Below are 19,672 nucleotides of genomic sequence, written 5' to 3' on the forward strand. Positions count from 1 at the left end.
AGTGCTCAGGGCACCAGGGACGGGTCACCCAGTCTTTCTTGCCTGGCCTCTGCTCTCCCCGGGGCCCTGCAGATGGAGAAGTGTCTGAGAGGCCACTTCTGGGCTGATTGCAGAGTAATGGTCTCAGCCGTTATCTCCCGGGGCCAACGGACCCGACCCTCAGCTTCTCTACCTGACTTGGGGTTGGGGGGATTGGTCAATTCCAGAGAGGGAAAACCTGGTCTTCACATTTCAAGCTGGAGACTTCCCTTGGAAGAGGAGTGGAGCACTAGGCATCCCTCTATTATTCTCCCAGTCCAGGCCCAGGCCAAGGACACGATTTCACGCAGCAGGTGGGATGACCAGTAACATCGGCTGGTGTTGCAAACCAGCGCCGTGAATGCGTTTCAATCGCCGCTTCATTTTAACGGGTCTGTTTCCCACATTAGGAAACGGCCTCTCAGAGAGCGGAAACAAGTCGCCCAAGACCACAGGACAAGTCGGAGACAGGCCTTCCGGCTCCTTATCCACCTGCCTACCCTTGGCCTCGTGTCCCTGGATGCCCATCCATCTGGCCGGCCCCACCCCTAGGCTTACCCTCGGCAGAGACATCCCAGTAACTTCAGGGACCCCCTCGACATCCCGGTGCTGCCTGCCCGATGTGAAACTGGAAACAGCTTTCCTGCCTTGCCATGAGGCAGGCGGATTCTGAGTTCCCCCATCAAGTGCCGAACCCACACTCCCTGCAGGGGAAGCTCAGTCTTAAGCAAGGGGCTGGAAGTCTGAACATCACATTGCTGAAGCTCCACCACCGTCCCAACGCTGTGCTTCATGAAGGCTTTTGCATCCTTATCCCGCTTACTTAATCCTTCCATTCACCTGAGGGCCTTAGGCACTGCCGTTCCAGTCGACAGCTCCCTCAGAGAGGGTCAGTGACTAGCCCAAGGCCACACGGCGAGTCCAAAGACGCACGTCTGAGCCTAGTGTCTGACCCCCATGTCCTTGCTGTCTTTTCGCTCAGTCATCACCCATTAGCTAATGGCGCCTACCTTTTCAGCATCCGTGAGACCCCACCTCTCTAGCTTACTGCTTGCGTCTCTGTTCATAGGGGTTTCAGCTCTGCCCCCTGTGTGAGGTCGTCCAGCCCCACGTCACGCAGAGGGCAGTGTGCTGTGATGTTGAATGCAATTGCCACTCCAGAGTCAGCCACTCGGCGCTCAGTATTCCCATCCACAAACCAAGGCTAATGACAGGACCTACCTCTAACGAGATCTGCTCCAGTAACGCTCTGAGGACGGTACCAGGCATGCGGGCTTGGGGGTAGCCTTTGTCAGGAAGCCAGGACTCAACTGTCCCCTTGGGCAACCAGTAAGCCCGGGAATTGCTTGAGTGCCCACTCTGTGGATTTCATGATGATGTAAGGAACTCCAGGGATTCTGCAGAAAAGACGCCAGCTGAGCTGCCCAGAGCTTAGTTAGCATCATTTTGCAGGGGAAAGAGGACAGGCAAGCCCGTATTTGGGGATATCAGGCCAGTGCTCTAATTTTATTTAACATGTGTCTTAAGGGTGGTTAACATGCATCCTCTCACCTGCACTGTATCATAGACTGCTCGGGGAATTGTCACACAGGAAATTTACCGTGTGATGGAGCCCACATCAAGATACAGAATCTTTCCATGAGCCCAAGTGTCTCCTGGTTCACTTTAACCCCCCAAAGGTAGAAATCACACTTCTGCCGCAAACACCCGCCAACAGAAGAGATTTGTGAGGGACGAGCTGAAGTCTCCCTTGGCACAAAGTCTCAGAGCCCAGCACTTGTTTAATGCTTAACAAGCGAGGGACTTTGTTAATCTTTATTAATTCTGGAACAAAGAGAAGCAACGTCTCCCCAAACCAGAACACAACGTCCCGAGGACAGAAGCAAAGGCTTTGCTCTAGCTCGGGGCTGAACCCGTAAGCTGTGTCGGAAAACCGCCGTCACGGTAATCTAGACAGCAGCAGTTACAGCGGACCTCAGCTTGATTTCTTAATTTTTCACCCACCCTGCAAACTTGAGTAAGCAGCCTCTCTTATCGGGGCCACACTCAAAATATTCAGGTTCTTAATTTGCTTCTTAAGACCGGGAGGTGGGACTTCCCTGGTGATCGATTGGCTAAGACTCCAAGCTCCCAAATCAGGGGCCGGGGTTGTATCCCTGGTGAGGGAGTTAGATCCCACTTGCTGCCTCGAACAGAGCCTGCGAGACACAGCTGCTGAGCACCTGAGCTCCAGAGACCAGGGCCAAAGCTAGAGGAGACTGTGAGCTCCAAGGAAGACCCAGCACAACCAAATCAAATGAAGAAATAATAAAATAATGCTTACAGGAGGTTTTTATTTGCCTCTAAGACCCTGGGACCTTCTGTTCTTCTATGTGTTTGAGGAGTTCTGGAAAAAAGGGCTTCACAGCATTGTCGTCGTACTTTCTGCTCACTGCACCCTCCCCAGCTAATGGGGTTCAGGACACCCTCCTTCCTCACCTCGGACTGGGACTCCCTCGGCCCCAGCGAGGTTGGAATCCTGTGCCCCAAGCTGAGCACAAGGGTCGAGGACTCGGGGCTTCCCTGATGGTCCAATGGTTAAGAATCTGCCTTGCAAAGCAAGGGACGCTGGTTCAGTCCCTGGCCTGGGAAGATCCCAGGTGTTGTGGGGCAATTGAGCCCCTGAGCTGCAACTGGAGATTAGCCCTCACTTGTTGCAACTAGAGAAAGCCTGCACAGCAACAAGGACCAGCACAGCCATAAAGAAATGATTTTTTATTTTAATAAAATAAAAAAAAAAGAGTCAGGGACCATCTCCTTCCTCCCCTCGGTGTTGTATCCCATGTGCTCAAGCCCAGGAAGCAGCCAACACTTCCAGCCACAAAACCCTGCTGACTGAAAGGACACGCTCTGGAGATGCTTGCATCCCTCTGTGGGTCACATTCAGATACTCAGCCTGATGGAAGCGAGGTCCATGCTGTAAAGAGCAATATTGCACAGGAACCTGGAGTGTCAGCTCCATGAATCAAGGCAAACTGGAAGCGGGCAAACAGGAGACGGCGAGAGCGAACGTCGACATGCTAGGAATCAGCAGACTAAAATGGGCTGGAATGGGTGAACTTAACTCAGATAAACATTATATCTACTACTCAGGGCAGGAATCCCTCAGAAGAAACGGAGTAGCCATCACGGTCAGCAAAAGATTCCCAAATGCAGTCAGTACTTGGATGCAGTCTCAAAAACGACAGAATGATCTCTGTTTCCAAGGCAAACCATTCAATATCACGGTAATCCAAGTCTATATCCCGATCACTAATGCTGAAGAAGCTGAAGTTGAATGGTTCTATGAAGACCTACAAGACTTTCAAGAACTAACACCCAAAAAAAAGATGTCCTTTTCATTACAGGAGACTAAGAGATTAAGAAAGCAGAAGTAGGAAGTCAAGAAACACCTGGAGTAACAGGCAAATTTGGCCTTGTTTTACAGAATGAAACAGGGAAAAGACTAACAGAGTTGTGCCAAGAGAACACCCTGGTCATAGCAAACACCCTCTTCCAACAACACAGGAGAAGACTCTACATAAGGACATCACCAGATGGCCAACACTGAAATCAGATTGATTATATTCTTTGCAGCCAAAGACAGAGAAGTTCTATACAGTCAGCAAAAACAAGACCAGGAACTGACTGTGGCTCAGATCATGAACTCCTTATTGCCAAATTCAGACTGAAATTGAAGAAAGTAGGGAAAACCACTAGCCCATTCAGGTATGGCCTAAATCAAATCCCTTATGATTATGCAGTGGAAGTGAAAATAGAATCAAGGGATTGGATCTGATAAACAGAGTGCCTGAAGAACTATGGAAGGAGGCTCGTGATGTTGTACAGGAGGCAAGGATCAAGACCATCCCCAAGAAAAAGAAATGCAAAAAGGCAAAGTGGTTTTCTGGGGAGGCCTTATGAATAGATGTGGAAAGAAGAGACGTGAAAGGCAAAGGAGAAAAGCAAAGATATATCCGTTTGAATGCAGAGTTCCAGAGAATGTCAAGGAGAGATAAGACGGCCTTCCTCAGTGATCAGTGCAGAGAAATAGAGGAAAACAACAGAATGGGAAAGACTAGAGATCTCTTCAAGAAAATTGGAGATACCAAGGGAACATTTCATGCAGAGATGGGCTCGATAAAGGAGAAAAGCCATATGGACCTAACAGAAGCAGAAGAGATTAAGCAGAGGTGGCAAGAATACACAGAAGAACTGTACAAAGAAGATCTTCATTACCCAATCACAATGGTATGATCACTCACCTAGAGCTGGATGTCCTGGAATGCGAAGTCAAGTGGGCCTTAGGAAGCATCAGTATGAACAAAGCTAGTGGAGGTGTGGAATTCCAGTTGAGCTCTTTCTAATCCTAAAGATGATACTGTGAAAGTGCTGCCCTCAATATCCCAGCAAATTTGGAAAACTCAGCAGTGGCCACAGGACTGGAAATGGTCAGTTTTCATTCCAATCCCAAAGAAAGGCAATGCCAAAGAATGCTCAAACTACCCCACAATTGCACTCATCTCACACGCTAGTAAAGTAACATTCAAAAGTCTCCAAGCCAGGCTTCAACAGTATGTTAACCGTGAACTTCCAGATGTACAAGCTGGATTTAGAAAAGGCAGAGGAACCAGAGATCAAATTGCCAACATCTGTTGGATCATTGAAAAAGCACGAGTGTTCCAGAAAAACGTCTACTTCTGCTTTACTGACTATGCCAAAGCCTTGGTGTAGATCACAATAAACTGTGGAAGATTCTTAAAAAGATGGGAATACCAGACCACCTGACCTGCCTCTTGAGAAATCTGTATGCAGGTCAGGAAGCAACAGTTAGAACTGGACATGGAACAACAGAAGGATTCCAAATAGGGAAAGAAGTGAGTCAAATCTGTATATTGTTGCTCTGCTTATTTAACTTATATGCAGAGTACATCATGAGAAACGTTGGGCTGGATGAAGCACAAGCTGGAATCAAGATTGCCAGGAGAAATATCATTGACCTCAGATATGCAGATGACACCACCCTTATGGCAGAAAGCAAAGAAGAACTAAAGAGCCTCTTGATGAAAGTGAAAGAGGAGAGTGAAAAAGTTGGCTTAAAGCTCAACATACAGCAAACTAAGATCATGGCATCCGGTCCCATCACTTCATGGCAAATAGATGGGGAAACAGTGACAGACTTTATTTTGGGGATCTTTAAAATCACTGCAGATGGTGACTGCAGCCATGAAATTAAAAGATGCTTGCTCCCTGGAAGAAAAGTTATGAGCAACCTAGACAGCTTATGAAAACTCGGAGACATTACTTTGCCAACAAAGGTCCATCTAGTCAAAGCTATGGTTTTTCCAGTGGTCATCAATGGATGTGAGAGTTAGACTATAAAGAAAGCTGAGTGCTGAAGAATTTATGGTTTTGAACTGTAGTGTCGGAGAAGACTCTTGAGAGTCCCTTGGACAGCAAGGAGATCCAACCAGTCCGTCCTAAAGGAGATCAGTCCTGAGTGTTCACTCGGAGGACTGATGCTGAAGCTGAAACTCCAATACTTTGGCGACCTGATGTGAAGAGCTGACTCATTGGCAAAGACCCTGATTCTGGGAAAGACTGAGGACAGGAGGAGAAGGGGACGATGGAGGATGAGATGGTCCATGATGGACATGAGTCTGAGTAAACTGCGTGATTGGTGATGGACAGGGAGGCCTGGCATGCTGCAGTCCAGGGGGTTGCAAAAAGTTGGGCACGACTGAGTGACTGAACTGACTGAATGGACATCACCACCCCTACCGCACACACTCACCCCTAGGAGAACCTAGGCTCCCACATGAGGCCCTGGTGCTTGAGGGCATGAACTTAGGGTCAGACAGTGGAGGGGTGGTACTGGTTCCATCGTCTACTAACTTTCTTCGTTTGAGATCTGGATGCACCGCACACATACCTCATGGGGGTATTGTGAGGATTAAAGGACGTAATGCACAGGAAATGCTTAGCCCAGAACAGTCAGTGAGCTCACAGCAAAAGCTGCAGCCATCATTTGCATCTTGCAGAAAGGACAGCATTGAGAATGTCACAGTAGAACAAGACTGCAGGCTCGCAGGTGTCCTGAGGAGTCCCTGCAAGGCCTGCTGCCCAGTCCCTGCTCCTTTACGTGCAGAGATCCTGAAACGGGCGGGTGGCCAGAGAGGAAGGTGGCTCTGTGACTCTGACCCCAGAAAATGTAGAAAGGAGTCACGTGGAGAAAGCAAAGCGGAAGGCTGAGATTTCCTGAGATGAAACACTGAATCTGCCCCAAGCTGAAGAGCCAGAAGGAGGGGACCAAGGACCGAGGATTGGGCGTAAGGATGACAGCGACTCTCCAGAGAAAGGAGAGAGGGGGCAGCAGTCTTAGAAGCTGGGGCCTTTGAGCACAGACGGCTAGGAGAGCATTAAAGAGGGCCCGATCCCCGAGGCCAGACCGCACAGGGGCTGGAGGAGCGGGCGACCCCGGGAGAGACCCCTTTCTCCTCCAGCACGTGGTGACCCCAGGGGGCACTCACGGCTCCAACCAGCCCTCCAGTCCCCCTCGCCGCCTCCACTTGGAATGCCACCTCTTACGGCCACACCCCACATGCCTTCCTGAATCCTAAGACAGAGGACCAATCCCCCCCAACCCTGTGAACAAGGACCTTCTGCCACCAGACCCTGGGGGGCCCTTTGGGAGCGGGACCCCCGCCCAGTCCCCGCTGCCCCCAGGGGCCACTGCAGTGAAACCCCCCGGTGCCACCCGCTCCCGCCCTGCCAGCAGGAGGCCCTCTCCAGCTTTGCTTCTCAAAGTTCCCCCGCCCTGCCCGCAAAGCCAGAACAAGGCTTCCAGGATTCTCCAACCCAGAGGACTCCTCCGCAGCACGCAGCAAGGAGACAACAGTCAGGAGATGCTGTGAGAACGTGGCTTTATGACCCAGGGAGGCTGGGGGGCCAGGGGGCCGAGGCTGGGACCCGGCAGGCGAGGCGGGGGGCAGGGAGGGGGGTAGGGTCTCCCGCCTCCAGCTTAGTAGGAGCAGACGAAAGGCAGCCGCCACTTGCATGAAGCACGTCGCCAGTGACCCCCTGCAGGCAGAGAGCACAGTGATGTCAGTTCACCTGAGCATGGCCTGTGTCCCCCAGTGCCCGGGCAGGCACCTCTCAGCTGACCTTTGCCTGCCAGCCTGAGGGCCGTGTGTCTCCCCATGTCCCAGCTAGCCACGATCACTGATCTCCTCCCTTGCAGAGGCAGTGTGCTATGGGCTTCCCATGGACTGTCCTTTCATCCTCACAGTGACGCCAAGAGGTCAGGGCTGTCAGCACTCCCATTTCACAGATGGGAAAACTGAGGCTTAGTGGGATTGGTAACCTGCCCTGATCTCAGCAGACAAGTAGCGAATGGAGCCAGATGTGGACCTCAGCCACCTGCCTGCAGCCCATGTGGTCTTTGCCCCTCTTCTAAACTCCCACACGTCAGGCAGCCGTGCTGTTGGGAGCTGGGGAAGCATCTGTCAGCTGGCCCTAGTTCCCACACCTTTCCTGGGTCCCTCGGCCACACCTCCCATTCCCGACTGTCCCTCCCGTCTCCCACACTCGCTCCTTGTCACCGTCCCCTCAGAGGAAGGGAAGGAGCCTCGCTGAGTCTGGAGGACACAGAGCCCCAAGCCCCGTCCAGGACCCCTCTCTCTGGCTCTGAGGATCCCTGCCCCTCAGCCCTCCTCACACACAGGGCGGGGTTCTCTAGTGGGGGAGGGTGTGAGGGGAGGCGTGTCTGTGCAGCTCACAGAGACGTGTGTGCGAGTCCACCCCTCCACCTTGTCCAGGCGCCAGGCCCCCTCACCTCTGGTGCTCAGGGCCACGCAGTTGCCTCTCCCATTCCCAGGCTGCCCTCGGGCCCAGTATCCAAAATTCCAGCGACTCCCATCGGTCCAACGAAATGTGTTGTATATGGACTAGAGAAGAGAGAGGCTGGGTCAGAGGGCGGAGGTCCAGGAAGACAGGTGCTGGGGCTCTTGAAAGTCCCTTGAGCATCCCTTCCGGATGTCTATAACCTCCTCTCACTGAATCACCTGGCTAGGACCCCACCATACAGACCCATCCCTGAGCATTTTCAGGCAGTGACACGTAACAGCAAACATCGCTTCCAGCTCTCACACAGAGCAGGCTTCTCAGACTTCACTGAGCAGACAGTCTCCTAGCGATCTGGTGGAAACAGGGATCCTGATTCGGGAGGTCTGGGGTGCGGCCCAGGGTCCTGTATTTCAACAAGTACCAGGTGATGTTGATACTCTGGTCCCGGGACCACATCTGACAGTGCTTACTTGGGCACAGTCCCCAGGTCACTCTGAGAGAAGGACCCCCTCAGAGATGAGGACACTGAAATATGGAGGCAGGCATTCAGCCAGTAACGCACAGAGCTGGGTATGAACTCTACTTCCTGACTCCAGTGATTTGCTGATAAATGTTTAACAGTCAGCTTTGGTGGAAGGTATGAGGCAGAGGGAAGAAAGAAACGTGATTTGTAATAATTGTCCATTTCTCTGGTGTAAGTGCATCCACCATGGCAGATTTAAGGCTGCAAGCGAGAAGCCCCTGAACACGGGTGAGGAAGAGACGCGCTCAGTCATCACGTCTCCTAAGTCAGCACAAGCCAGCTTCCGGGCCAGGATGAGGCTCTATGGGGGCAGATGGTCCCTTGAGGCACTCAGACACGACTTCCCTGATGGTCCAGTGGTGAAGAAGCTGCCTGCCCATGCAGGGGCCATGGGTTCGATTCCTGGTCCTGGAAGGCCCCACGTGCAGCAGAGCAACAAAGCCTGAGAGCCAAAACTACTGACCCAGGGCTCTAGAGCCTCTGACAGCGACTGCGAAGCCCCTGCACCCTAGAGCCCATGATGTGCAAGGAGAGAAGCTGCCCGGTGAGAAGCCCGAGCTTCACGACTGTAGATCAGCCCCGGCTCGCTGCAACCAGAGAAAGCCTGCCGCACAGTAACAGAGTCCTGGCGCAGCCATAAATAAATAAGAATCTTTTTTAAGATAGTGAATTGATTTTACAGTATTAGACCAACAACAGCAACAAAAGATCTTCTGATACCAGGAAATTGGCCCTTCATTTACCCAGAGCTTGATGATGACGCCGATCCAGACCTTTGCTTGTTTGATCCTTCTGGCCCAGCGCGAGATGCGATTATCGAAGAGGAGGTTGTGGATGGAGACGAGGTTGCCTCGGTAGCACTTCCTGCAGATGCTCTGCACAGAGAATAGCGGGGTAGAAAATTCACTGTTTCTTGCAAGTCCCTGAGTCTTAAGGAGCAATGCAAAGAAATCAAGGAAAACGATACAATGGAAAAGACTAGAGAACTCTTCAAGATAATTGCAGATACCAAGAGAATATTTCCTGCAAGGATGGTCAGCATAAAGGACAGAAATGGTAAGGACCTAAGAGAAGCAGAAGAGATTGAGAAGAGGTGGCAAGAATACACGAAAGAGCTACACACAAAAAAAAACGTCCTAATGACCCAGACAACCATGATGGTGTGGTCACTCACCTCCAGCCAGACATCCTAAGGGTGACGTCAAGGGGGCCTTGGGAAGCATTACTACAAAGAAAGCTAGTGGAGGTGATGGAACTCCAGCTGAGCTATTTCAAACCCTAAAAGGAGATGCTGTGAAAGTGCCGCACAGAATGCTGCTGCTGCTAAGCCTCTTCAGTCGTGCACAGAATATTTGGCAGCATATTTGAAAAAACTTCAGCAGTGACCTCAGGACTGGGAAAGGTCAGTTTTCATTTCAGTTCAAAAGAATAGTGAATAGTGAAGTCACTCAGTCGTGTCCGACTCTTTGCGACCCCATGGACGGTAGCCTACCAGGCTCCTCTGTCCATGGGATTTGCCAGGCAATAGTCCTAGAGTGGATTGCCATTTCCTTCTCCAGGGGATCTTCCCAACCCAGGGATTGAACCCGGGTCTTCTGCATCGTAGACAGACGCTTTACCATCTGAGCCACCAGGGAAAGAATAGCAGTCCCAAAGAATGTCCAAACTGCCATACAATTGCCCTCATTTCACACGCCAGCAAGGTGAAACTCAAAATCCTTCGAGCTGGGCTTCAAGAGCACATGACTGGAGAACATCCAGAGGTACAAGCCAGGCTTAGAAAAGGCAGAGAAACCACAGATCAAACCATCAATATCTGCTGGATCCAGAAAACATCCATTTCTGCTTCATTAACTAAGCTAACGACCTCGACTATGTGGATCACAACAAAGGACTGTGGAAAATTCTTCAAGAGACAGGAGTCCCAGACCACCTGACCTGCCTCCTGAGAAGCCTGTGTGCAGGTCGAACAGAACATGGAACAACTGACTGGTTCCAAATTGGGAAAGAAGTATGACAAAGCTGTTTATAGTCACCCTGCTTATTTAACTTGTATGCAGAATACATCATGTGAAATGCTGGTCTGGATGAATCACAGCCTGAAATAAAGAATACCAGGAGGAATATCAACAACCTCAGATATGCAGATGACATCATTCTAATGGCTGAGAGTGGAGAGGAACTAAACAGCCTCTTGATGAGGTGAAAGAGGAGAGTGGAAAAGCTGGCTTAAAACTCAACATTCAAAAAACTAAGATCATGGCATCAGGTCCCATCGCTTCATGGGAAGCAGAAGAGGATGAAGTATAAACAGTGACATTTTCTTTTCTTGGGCTCCAAAATCACTGTGGAGGTGACTGCAGCTGTGAAATTAAAAGACGTTTGTTTCTTGGAAGGAAAGCTATGGCAAACCCAGAGGATATTAAAAATCAGAAACATCACTTTGCCAACAAAGGTCCCTTTAGTCACAGGTACGGTGTTTCCAGTAGTCATGTGCGGATGTGAGAGTTAGAACATAAGAAGGCCGAGCACCAAGGAACGGATGCTTTCAGATTGTGCTGGAGAAGAGTCTTGAGAGTCCTTTGGACTGCAAGGAGACCCAACCAGTCCATCCTAAAGGAATTCAAACTTGAATATTCATTGGAAGAACTGATGCTGAAGCTGAAGCTCCAATACTTTGGCCACCTGATACAAAGAGCTGACTCACTGGGAAAGACCCTGATGCTGGGAGGGATTGGAGGCAAAGGAGAAGGAGTCGGCAGAGGATGAGGTGGTTAGATAGACTCAATGACTCAGTGGACGTGAATCTGAGCAAACTCCGGGAGATAGAGAAGGACAGGGGAGCCTAGTGTGCTGAAGTTCGTGGGGACACAAGGAGTTCTCCTGTGTTAGCTAAGCGTCTCTGCAGCTCCTGTGTGGGACCATGCATTGCCATCTTACACGTGAAGACACAGGAGCCCGGAAAGGTGAAGCAACTTGTCCAAATGAAACAGCTGATGAAGGCAGCTCCAGGATTTAGCACACGTGCACCTCACCCCAAAGCTTTTTATCTAACCCAGTGGGTCTCAAAGTGCAGTCCCCAGACCAACAATAACATCAACTGGGAATGAGTTATAAGCATAAACCCTTACACCCCAGATCTACTAAACCTGAAATTGAGGGGATGTGCTCCAGAGACCTGTGTTTTAATCAGACTTCTGATGCGTCCTGGGACTTCCCTGGTGGCTCAGATGGTAAAGAGTCTGTTTGCAATCTGGGAGACCCAGGTCTGATCCCTGGGTCATGCAAGAACCCCTGGAGAAGGAAATGGCAACGCACTCCAGTATTCTTGCCTGCAGAATTCCATGGACAGAGGAGTCCGGTGGGCTATACTCCATGCGGTTGCAAAGAGCCAGACACGGTTGAGTAGCTAACACATTCTGATGCACATTATGCTTGGAAACCACTCGTCTAAATAATAGGGACAGAAGGTTAGATCCACTCTGTCTCCCCCACACCCAGACCAACACAGCAGCCTCCGTGCCACTCACCTGAGCTTTCCTAAATATGTTCGGCGTTTGTACCATCAGGTAGTGGCAGCTCTTGCATGCAGGGGTCCCCAGAAGTCGCACTGTCTCCTCTTCCTTGGGGCACTGCACGTCCTCATCTAAGTCATCTGGGTCTAACTCTGAGTCCCCCTCACCGTCGTGGGCGTCCTCGGCCTGCTCTCCCTCCGACTCAAGCACCTCACCACTCAGGGCCAGCTCTCCTTCCTGCCCCCCTGAGCCTTCAGGATCCTGGCTCAGGTCTGCCTGTGTCTGCGGACTGCCCATATGGGAGGCATCCTTCTCTGCAAAAAGAAATAACCCGCCATCAGACCAGGTACCACCTTCCTCCAGGACCACAGACAGCTCTGATGGCTCCACTCGCTCTTCCTAGAGACCCCTTCTGGAACCAAAGACTGGGAAGGGTCCCTTGGGGGTTGGATGAGCCAGAATTCTTGCATCACACACACAACTGCATGAGAACCTGATGCCAGCTGACACCACGTGCGGGTAACTTGGGAGTGAGAGATGTGAGAAGCCCTCCTCTTCACAGGTGGGTGTTTTTCCTTGAAAAGGAGCCCTGGGGGAAAGTTCAGGCCACAGCTCTGGGTCCAGCAGAAATCTAACTAGAGAGGGGCTGGGGCAACTGAAGGGGGGCCTATGGCCCTGGACCCGCAAGAGCCAAAAACGATGCAGGAAAGAAGAGACGAAGATGTTTGAGAAGGGAAGGGGAGCACTCACCCAGGTAGAGAGCAGAAACTGTCCCCAGCAGGAGAAGGGGCAGCAGCAGGCAGCCTTTCATGTCCCTGCAGTCTTGTGACAGACACACAGCTCCACGTTCCCTCCTGGGGACTTGCCTTGTGTCTGCAGGGCCCCTGGAACACAGTGAAGAGGCAGGGTCTGCTCAACTGGTAGATTGAAGGGCAAAGCAGAGAGCTTCCTTGTCCCCCAGCGAACAGACCCCGAGCTGGAGGATCAGGGGAAGAACAGGGGCTCGCCAGCTCAAGTCCCTTTCCCTGAGAGCGCCTCACTGCTCCCTGGGACAGCACGCAGCTCACACCGGTGCTCCTGCAGGAACAGGCGTGCTCACCTTCAGGGCCAGAGTCAGGCCCACTGGGGAAGAAGGGGCAGGACAGTGGTCATTATGGGCAAGGGACCAGAGTCCCCGGCGTGTACCATACAGAGCCCGGGTTCTTCCCAGCCCTGGACCTGTCCTCCCGGGGAAGCCGAGGGACACTTGCCTCCTGAGAGTCTGAAGCCTCCACTCTCAGCCTCTGGTTGCTGGCACACAGAAGCTGCCCTTATACCGGGCTTTGGGGAAGTGGGAAGACGCCAGGGGCATTGCCCCAGGCTCGGGGGTTGGACAGCGGGGCTGATAAGAGGTTGGCTCAGTCCTCCCACCGTTGGGCCCTGCTCTTTGCTGGGACGTGAGGGCCCTGCCTCCTGTTTGGACGTAGGTGCCCTAACACCCTAGTATGCTCCTGAAGCCCCCATGACTACTGTCCAGACTGAATTTTCATCAGTGCCCTAAAGGGTCCAGGTCTGAACAATCCTCTTCAGTCCCAGAAGCAGCCTTCCCTGGGTCAGTTTCCCAGCAAATGCCGTGGAGGATCCAGGGAGCAGGGAGAGCAGGGGGAGGAGGGGGAGGCTCGGGGGCTTGGCCTCCTGAGCTCTGGTGGGGGCCCTGTGTGCGTGCTTCCTGTGCGGCACATCCCGAATCCTCACCTTCCTAAGCTCGGTCCCAGCAGAACGTGCGATCAGCCCGACTTCACTGATGTGAAGAATGAGATTAGAGAGGGCCGGTGCCTTGCCAAGTTCCTGTGGGAATGAGGGAGCTGGGATACTAAGCCTCTGAGGCTGAAACCCTTCTCTCCCTGTCTCTGTCTGTCCCCCTCTTTCCCCTCTTCACTCTCTTCCTGTCTCTCCCTCTCCTTCTCTTGCTCCGTCTCTTTCTCTTAATGTGTGAAAATTTTATGCTCTTTCCTTCATGCCATGGCTCTAGATCAAGGTCCTCAGCCTTCGTATCTTTCCTACCGGGAGTCAAATCATTCTGTTTTGGAGGCTGGGGGCATGATCTGTCCTGTGTCTCATAGGAAGCTCCACAGCGTCTCTGGCTCTCTGCCCACTGGAAGTCAATCGTGCCTCCCCCAGTCACGCACTAGGATATGCCCCACACATTTACAAACAACAGTGGAAAGTAAAATTGCCCCTTTCAGGACCACTGATCTAGAACAGGCCATTTCGCCCAGCCTTGAGCCCTATCTGCTGGCAAGGAGACAGCGGGTGAGATGGAGACCTTCCTACAAGGTCGTTCGGATGCTCCGTGGGCCGCCCTCCTGCTCACCCGAACTCCCCGTCTCCCTCCAGCTCTGTGTCACCACCACGGCGAGCAGTGACGGGCGGCGAGGGAGACACCGGCCTCAGCTGCAAAAGTTCAGGGGACACAGAAGTATGCAGTAGTCGAGATAAATAAATATTTCCTGAAATTTTTCTTAAATAGCAGCATAAAGGCCAAAGTACCGTGATGAACAAAATGTCTATATACTGATCAAGTTCCAGCCACGTTCACTGCAATCCGAGGAGAGGCCAGCAAGACTGAGGCTCGATCCTGCAGACGTCCCAGGCCTGAGCCCGTGGCCCCGTCGGGGTGGGGCCTCACTCTGGGGTACCCTCGCGGGACAGTGCACCTTTGTTCCTGCCCTCCTGCCCAGCCGTCCAGTGCTCAGGGCACCAGGGACAGGGTGCCCCGAGGCTGCCCTGCTCTGCTCTCCCCGGGGCCCTGCAGACGGAGAAGTGTCTGAGAGGCCACTTCTGGGCTGATTGCAGAGTAACGGTCTCAGCCGTTATCTCCTGGGACCAACGGACCCGACCCCCAGCTTATCTACCTGACTTGGGGGTCTGGGTATTGGGCAACTCCAGGACCCAGAAACCTGATCTCTGGATTTTACACTGAAGAATTCACTTGGTGGGGAGCGTGGAAGGCCAGCCCTGCTTCGCGTATTCCCCCAAGTCCGTGGGGTCCAGGCCAGGAGGATTGTTTCAGTCAGCGGTCACAATGCCCAATAAGGTCAGCTGGTGTCATTAGCCAGCAACATGATAAACTTCTGGGAAGAGTTGTTTCCCAGAGCTGCTTGGCCAAGGGGAAAAAAAAAAATCGCCCACGAGCTCATAGTAAGGAATGTGAGACCAGCTCTCTGATTTCATTTGAAGTTCTACTTACGGGTGTTTAAGATGCAGCCTGTTGCTTGCACTGTGTCATAGACTGCTCGGGGGATTGTCACAGAGGAAACGCACCATGTGACAGAGGCACTCTCACCAGGAGCCCAAATGCCTCCATCGGGCCCCCTTCCTGACTTTAATCCCCCAAAGGGGACCTTCACAGACTGGAAGTCACACTTCTGCCACAAACACCCGCCAACAGAAGAGATTTGTGAGGAACGAGATGAAGTCTCCCTTGGCACAAAGTCTCAGAGCCCAGCACACGTTTAATGCTTAACAAGCGAGGGACTTGCTACTCCTTATTATTAATTCTGGAACAAAGAGAAGCAACGTCTCCCCAAACCAGAACACAACGTCCCAAGGACAGGAGTGAAGGCTCTGCTCCAGCGTGGGGCTGAACCCGTAAGCTGTGTCTGAAAACCACCATCACGGAAATCTAGACAGCAGCAGTTACAGCGGACCTCAGCTTGATTTCTTAATTTTTCACCCACCCTGCAAACTTGAGTAAGTAGCCTCTCCTATCGGGGCCACACTCAAAACATTCAGGTTCTTAATTTGCTTCTTAAGACCAGGAGGTGGGACTTCCCTGGTGAGCGATTGGCTAAGACTCCAAGCTCCCAAATCAGGGGCCGGGGTTGCATCCCTGGTGAGGGAGTTAGATCCCGCTTGCTGCCTCGAACAGAGCCTGCGAGACACAGCTGCTGAGCGCCTGAGCTCCAGAGACCAGGGCCACAGCTAGAGGAGACTGTGAGCTCCAAGGAAGACCCAGCACAGCCAAATCAAATGCATAAAAAATGAAATGATTTTTAAGTGAGGCTTTTCCTTTGCCTCCAAGACCATTGGACCTTCTATACTTCTATGAATTTCAGCAGTTCTGGAGAAAAGGGCTTCATGGCACTGACACCTTACTTTCTCCCCACATCCCCAGCAGACGGTTCAGGATGTCTTCCTTCCTCACCTCGGACTGGGACTCCCTCGGCCCCAGCGAGGTTGGAATCCTGTGCCCCAAGTGGAACACAAGGGTAGAGGACTCGGGGCTTCCCTGATGGTCCAATGGTTAAGAATCTGCCTTGCAAAGCAAGGGACACTGGTTCAGTCCCTGGTCTGGGAAGATCCCAGGTGTTGTGGGGCAATTGAGCCCCTGAGCTGCAAGTAGAGAGTAGCCCTCACTTGTTGCAACTAGAAAAAGCCTGCGCAGCAACAAGGACCAGCACAGCCATAAGCAAATGATTTTTTAAAAGTAGAGGATGGTCTCCTTCCTCCCCTCCATGTTGTATCCCATGTGATCATGTCCAGGAAGCAGCCAACACTTCCAGCCATGAAATCCTGCTGACTGAAAGGACACGCTCTGGGGATCCTTGCATCCCTCCGTGGGTCACATTCTGATGCTCAGCCCTGGACAAAAACCAGGTCACCACTTCTATAAGCCTGGTTCTGTCAAAGGGACAATGGTTACTGATCACACGAGGCTGTCTTGGTGAGCTGCCTGCCGTAGCAGGGAGTGCTTTGCAGAGGCACAATTAGGAGTACCCATCACTAGATTCTGGTGTGCTTATATTACAAACATCCTCCTCTCCTGAAGCTGTCTTGTCATAATTCCCAGGCCTTGCACAGAGTTGTACATGTATTAACAGCAATTTTTCTACCACTGAGAGTCCCCGGAAACGCAGCCTGAGACGAGGACTCGAGCAAGTAGTTTATCTGGGAGGCGCTGGGACACACGTGGGGAAGAAGAGGGTTCATACGGGGAAGAGAAGGCGGCAAATACTCTTTGATAAAGCCAGCCACCTCAGTGGATAACTGCAAGTTGATCCTGCTGGGAAAGCCTGGAAAGCGGTGCCCAATACATGCCCCAAAATTACTCCTCTTGAGGAGCAAAGGACTGGCGTTCTCACACTCCCGCTTCTGGGACTGTTCCCAGGAGTTGCTATCCTCCGATGCTGAGGCCAGAGCAGCAAGCGCAGTGCACTCAGAGCCCACGAGAAAGACTGGAGGGCTGGGCGTGGTCCTGGCAGCAGCTGCCATGCTCGTGCCAGTGACTGGGCATCTTGTGAAAAGAGCGCCTAAGCCCCTTCCCCTGTCCTGAGAAGGCCCCACCGACCCCATTCCCCGGCCGCCTTACGAATGATATCCTCTGACCCTATTGAGGTCGGAGGATGAGATGGCTGGATGGCATCACCGACTCAATGGGCATGAGTCTGAGCAAGCTCTGGGAGCTCAGATGGACAGGGAGGCCTGGCGTGCTGCAGTCCATGGGGTCGCAGAGAGTCAGCGACTGCACTGAACCGAACTGACCCTATTGATGAAACACAGCAGGGTGGAAAGCGCGGTCCTTAAGGGCAGAAAGCTCGTGGGTGGGGCTCAGAAGAGGACATCAACGACAGGAAGAAGCAAGAAATCAGTTTCAGGAAAGCAGTTTTATTGCTGGGGGTGGGAGGGGCCAGGTGGAGGCTGCCCGGAGGATCCAGCTCAGCAGGAAGAGTGGAACAGGAGGCTTGAGCCTCACTGAGCAAGTCCAGGGCCTTCTGTGAAGACACAGCGGGAAGGGCTCTCAGCCTCTTGTTCCCCCCCCCCCGACTCAGCTCCAGGGGGGGTCTTTCCCTGGAGACCGCAGTGGAGATGACGGACCCAGGAGGCCCGTCTCCGGAGGTCTGGCTCTTCCTAGCGCTCCCCCCAAGACTTGCTGTCAGTCACCCCCTCTCCCACCTCCCCTCGGGTGCCCAGGGGCACACATCCAGCCGCTGCCCCAGGGATGGCCGGCCGCCCGGGACGCAAATTCCAGGCACTGATGGCAAGCTAGTGAAGGGTATCCAGCGACTCCAGAGGAGGCGGGAGGGAAAGAGGGGGGCTGCGGCCTGGGGCGAAGGGAAGCCGGTGGGCAGCGCGGGCCTGTCCCCGCCTGCTGCTGCCTGCCCGGCATCCCCCTTAAAGCGGGGCTGGACCATGCTGGACACCTGCTGGCCAGCTGAAGTGGACACCCACAGCAATGGTCACCCTCACATTCTCTGTGTCCCAGGGACTCGTGCATCCTTCTGGCTCTAACAGGAGGAGGGCAGGCCTGGCCACCCCATCCTGCAGATGAGGAGCCAGGCTCGCCTCCCTGCCCAGGTCGTACAGACAGTCGGAGACCGAGCGGGCCTTCCACACACGTATCCTGATCCTAAATGTTTGGCGGGACTTCACTGGTGGTCCAGTGGTTAAAACTCCAAGTTTCCAGTGCCAGGTGTGTGGCTGGGTTAAATCCCCGGCCAGGAAACTAAGGTCCCCCATGCACATGTGCTGGGAAGATATTTAACCAAAGAAAAAATGCTTGGCTTTTCCCAGTCCCCCTTCATGTCTTTTCCAGACATCCATCTGTCCCTGGGTCTCCAGTGGATTGTAGAGAGAAACAGAGACGAGCCTGCAACAAGTTGAGCACATGCTGGGGTCAGGAGGAGTTCCCACTGAGAGCCGGGACCCGTCTTGCCCACTGTGATCGGGGCCCCCATCCCAGCTGGGCCCTGGTTGACCTGCTGCTGAACACCAGATTTGGTCACTGAGGTCGAAGTCATGGATGAGTCCTTCCCAGTGGCACATTTGCCAAGGAACCTCCAAGGCAGGATGAGAGAGCAAGAATTGAGCACCCCTCACAGAGACTCAACCACCTGAGCGCTGGGTGTTCCCAAAGCTCAGCCCCCGCCTTCCACCCCACGGACATCTGCAGGCAGGGGATTACGATGCAGCTTGTGTTTCCACAAGACTCTTGCTTTCTACCCCAACACGTCTTCCAGCCTCAGCCTCTGCTGACCCCCCCAGGGTCCCCAAGGCGGAAAGTGACGGGCAACACAGACTGTCCCCATCTTCACGCTGGGCCTCGCCTCAGCCGCTGGCCGCTCACCCGAGCAGGACTAAAGCTCACGGGGCTCCTCCCCAGCAGGAAGTAGCAGGTCCGGCCTGCAGGGACGCCCTCCAGTCCTACTGCTTCCCCTTCCTGAGGATGCTAAAGGTCCTCGGCCACCTCACCCAAGCCGGAGATGGACTCAGCAGGCCCCTCTTCCCTGGGGTCACCTTCGCTTCCAGAGCCCCCCTCTTCCTCATTGTCTGGCAGCATCAGCTCTTCCATAGGGACTGCCCCGACTCACATGCTGGCATCTCCCCAGACTGAGGCAGGGTGTCATCTCCCAAGGGCTTCAACACTGCACACTTCAGTCCCTGGTGGGAAAAGGCCAAGCGCCTCTCCTTCACATCCTGCCCACTTCCTTCCCAGCACCATGGACGGCTCCCGCCTGACCCTGGATATTTGCCCACTGAGCCCTGCAAATAGAGAACGTGATGGAGGTCACCACCCCGCCCCTACACACCCCGCTGCACACACTCACTCCAGGAGGGCCCAGCTTCTCCCATGAGGCCCTGGTGGTTAGGGGCGTGAACTTAGGGTCAGGCAGTTGAGGGGCTGGTACTGGTTCCATCGTCTACTAACTTTCTTCGTTTGAGATCTGGATGCACCGCACACATACCTCATGGGGGTGTTATGAGAATTAAAGGA

General features: G+C 53.1%; 1 protein-coding gene and 1 non-coding gene across 2 annotated transcripts; both read right to left on the reverse strand.

Annotated features, from left to right (window-relative positions):
* Nucleotides 1-6,942: 6,942 nt before the first annotated feature.
* LOC101105274 (proteoglycan 3-like) lies at nt 6,943-12,828 on the reverse strand. Its single transcript, XM_027979083.3, has 5 exons — nt 12,670-12,828; nt 11,935-12,233; nt 9,148-9,279; nt 7,871-7,982; nt 6,943-7,116 (listed from the first exon to the last, which is right to left on the reverse strand). The coding sequence occupies exons 1-5, from the start codon at nt 12,728-12,730 to the stop codon at nt 7,058-7,060; spliced, it is 663 nt and encodes a 220-aa protein (XP_027834884.1). The 5' UTR covers nt 12,731-12,828; the 3' UTR covers nt 6,943-7,057.
* On the reverse strand, nt 9,970-10,041 carry TRNAR-ACG (transfer RNA arginine (anticodon ACG)). Its single transcript has one exon. It is a non-coding gene; the product is annotated as a tRNA-Arg (tRNA).
* Nucleotides 12,829-19,672: the final 6,844 nt, after the last annotated feature.

Source organism: Ovis aries, chromosome 15, assembly GCF_016772045.2.
Source record: "Ovis aries strain OAR_USU_Benz2616 breed Rambouillet chromosome 15, ARS-UI_Ramb_v3.0, whole genome shotgun sequence".
In the NCBI taxonomy this organism is placed as follows: Eukaryota; Metazoa; Chordata; class Mammalia; order Artiodactyla; family Bovidae; genus Ovis; species Ovis aries.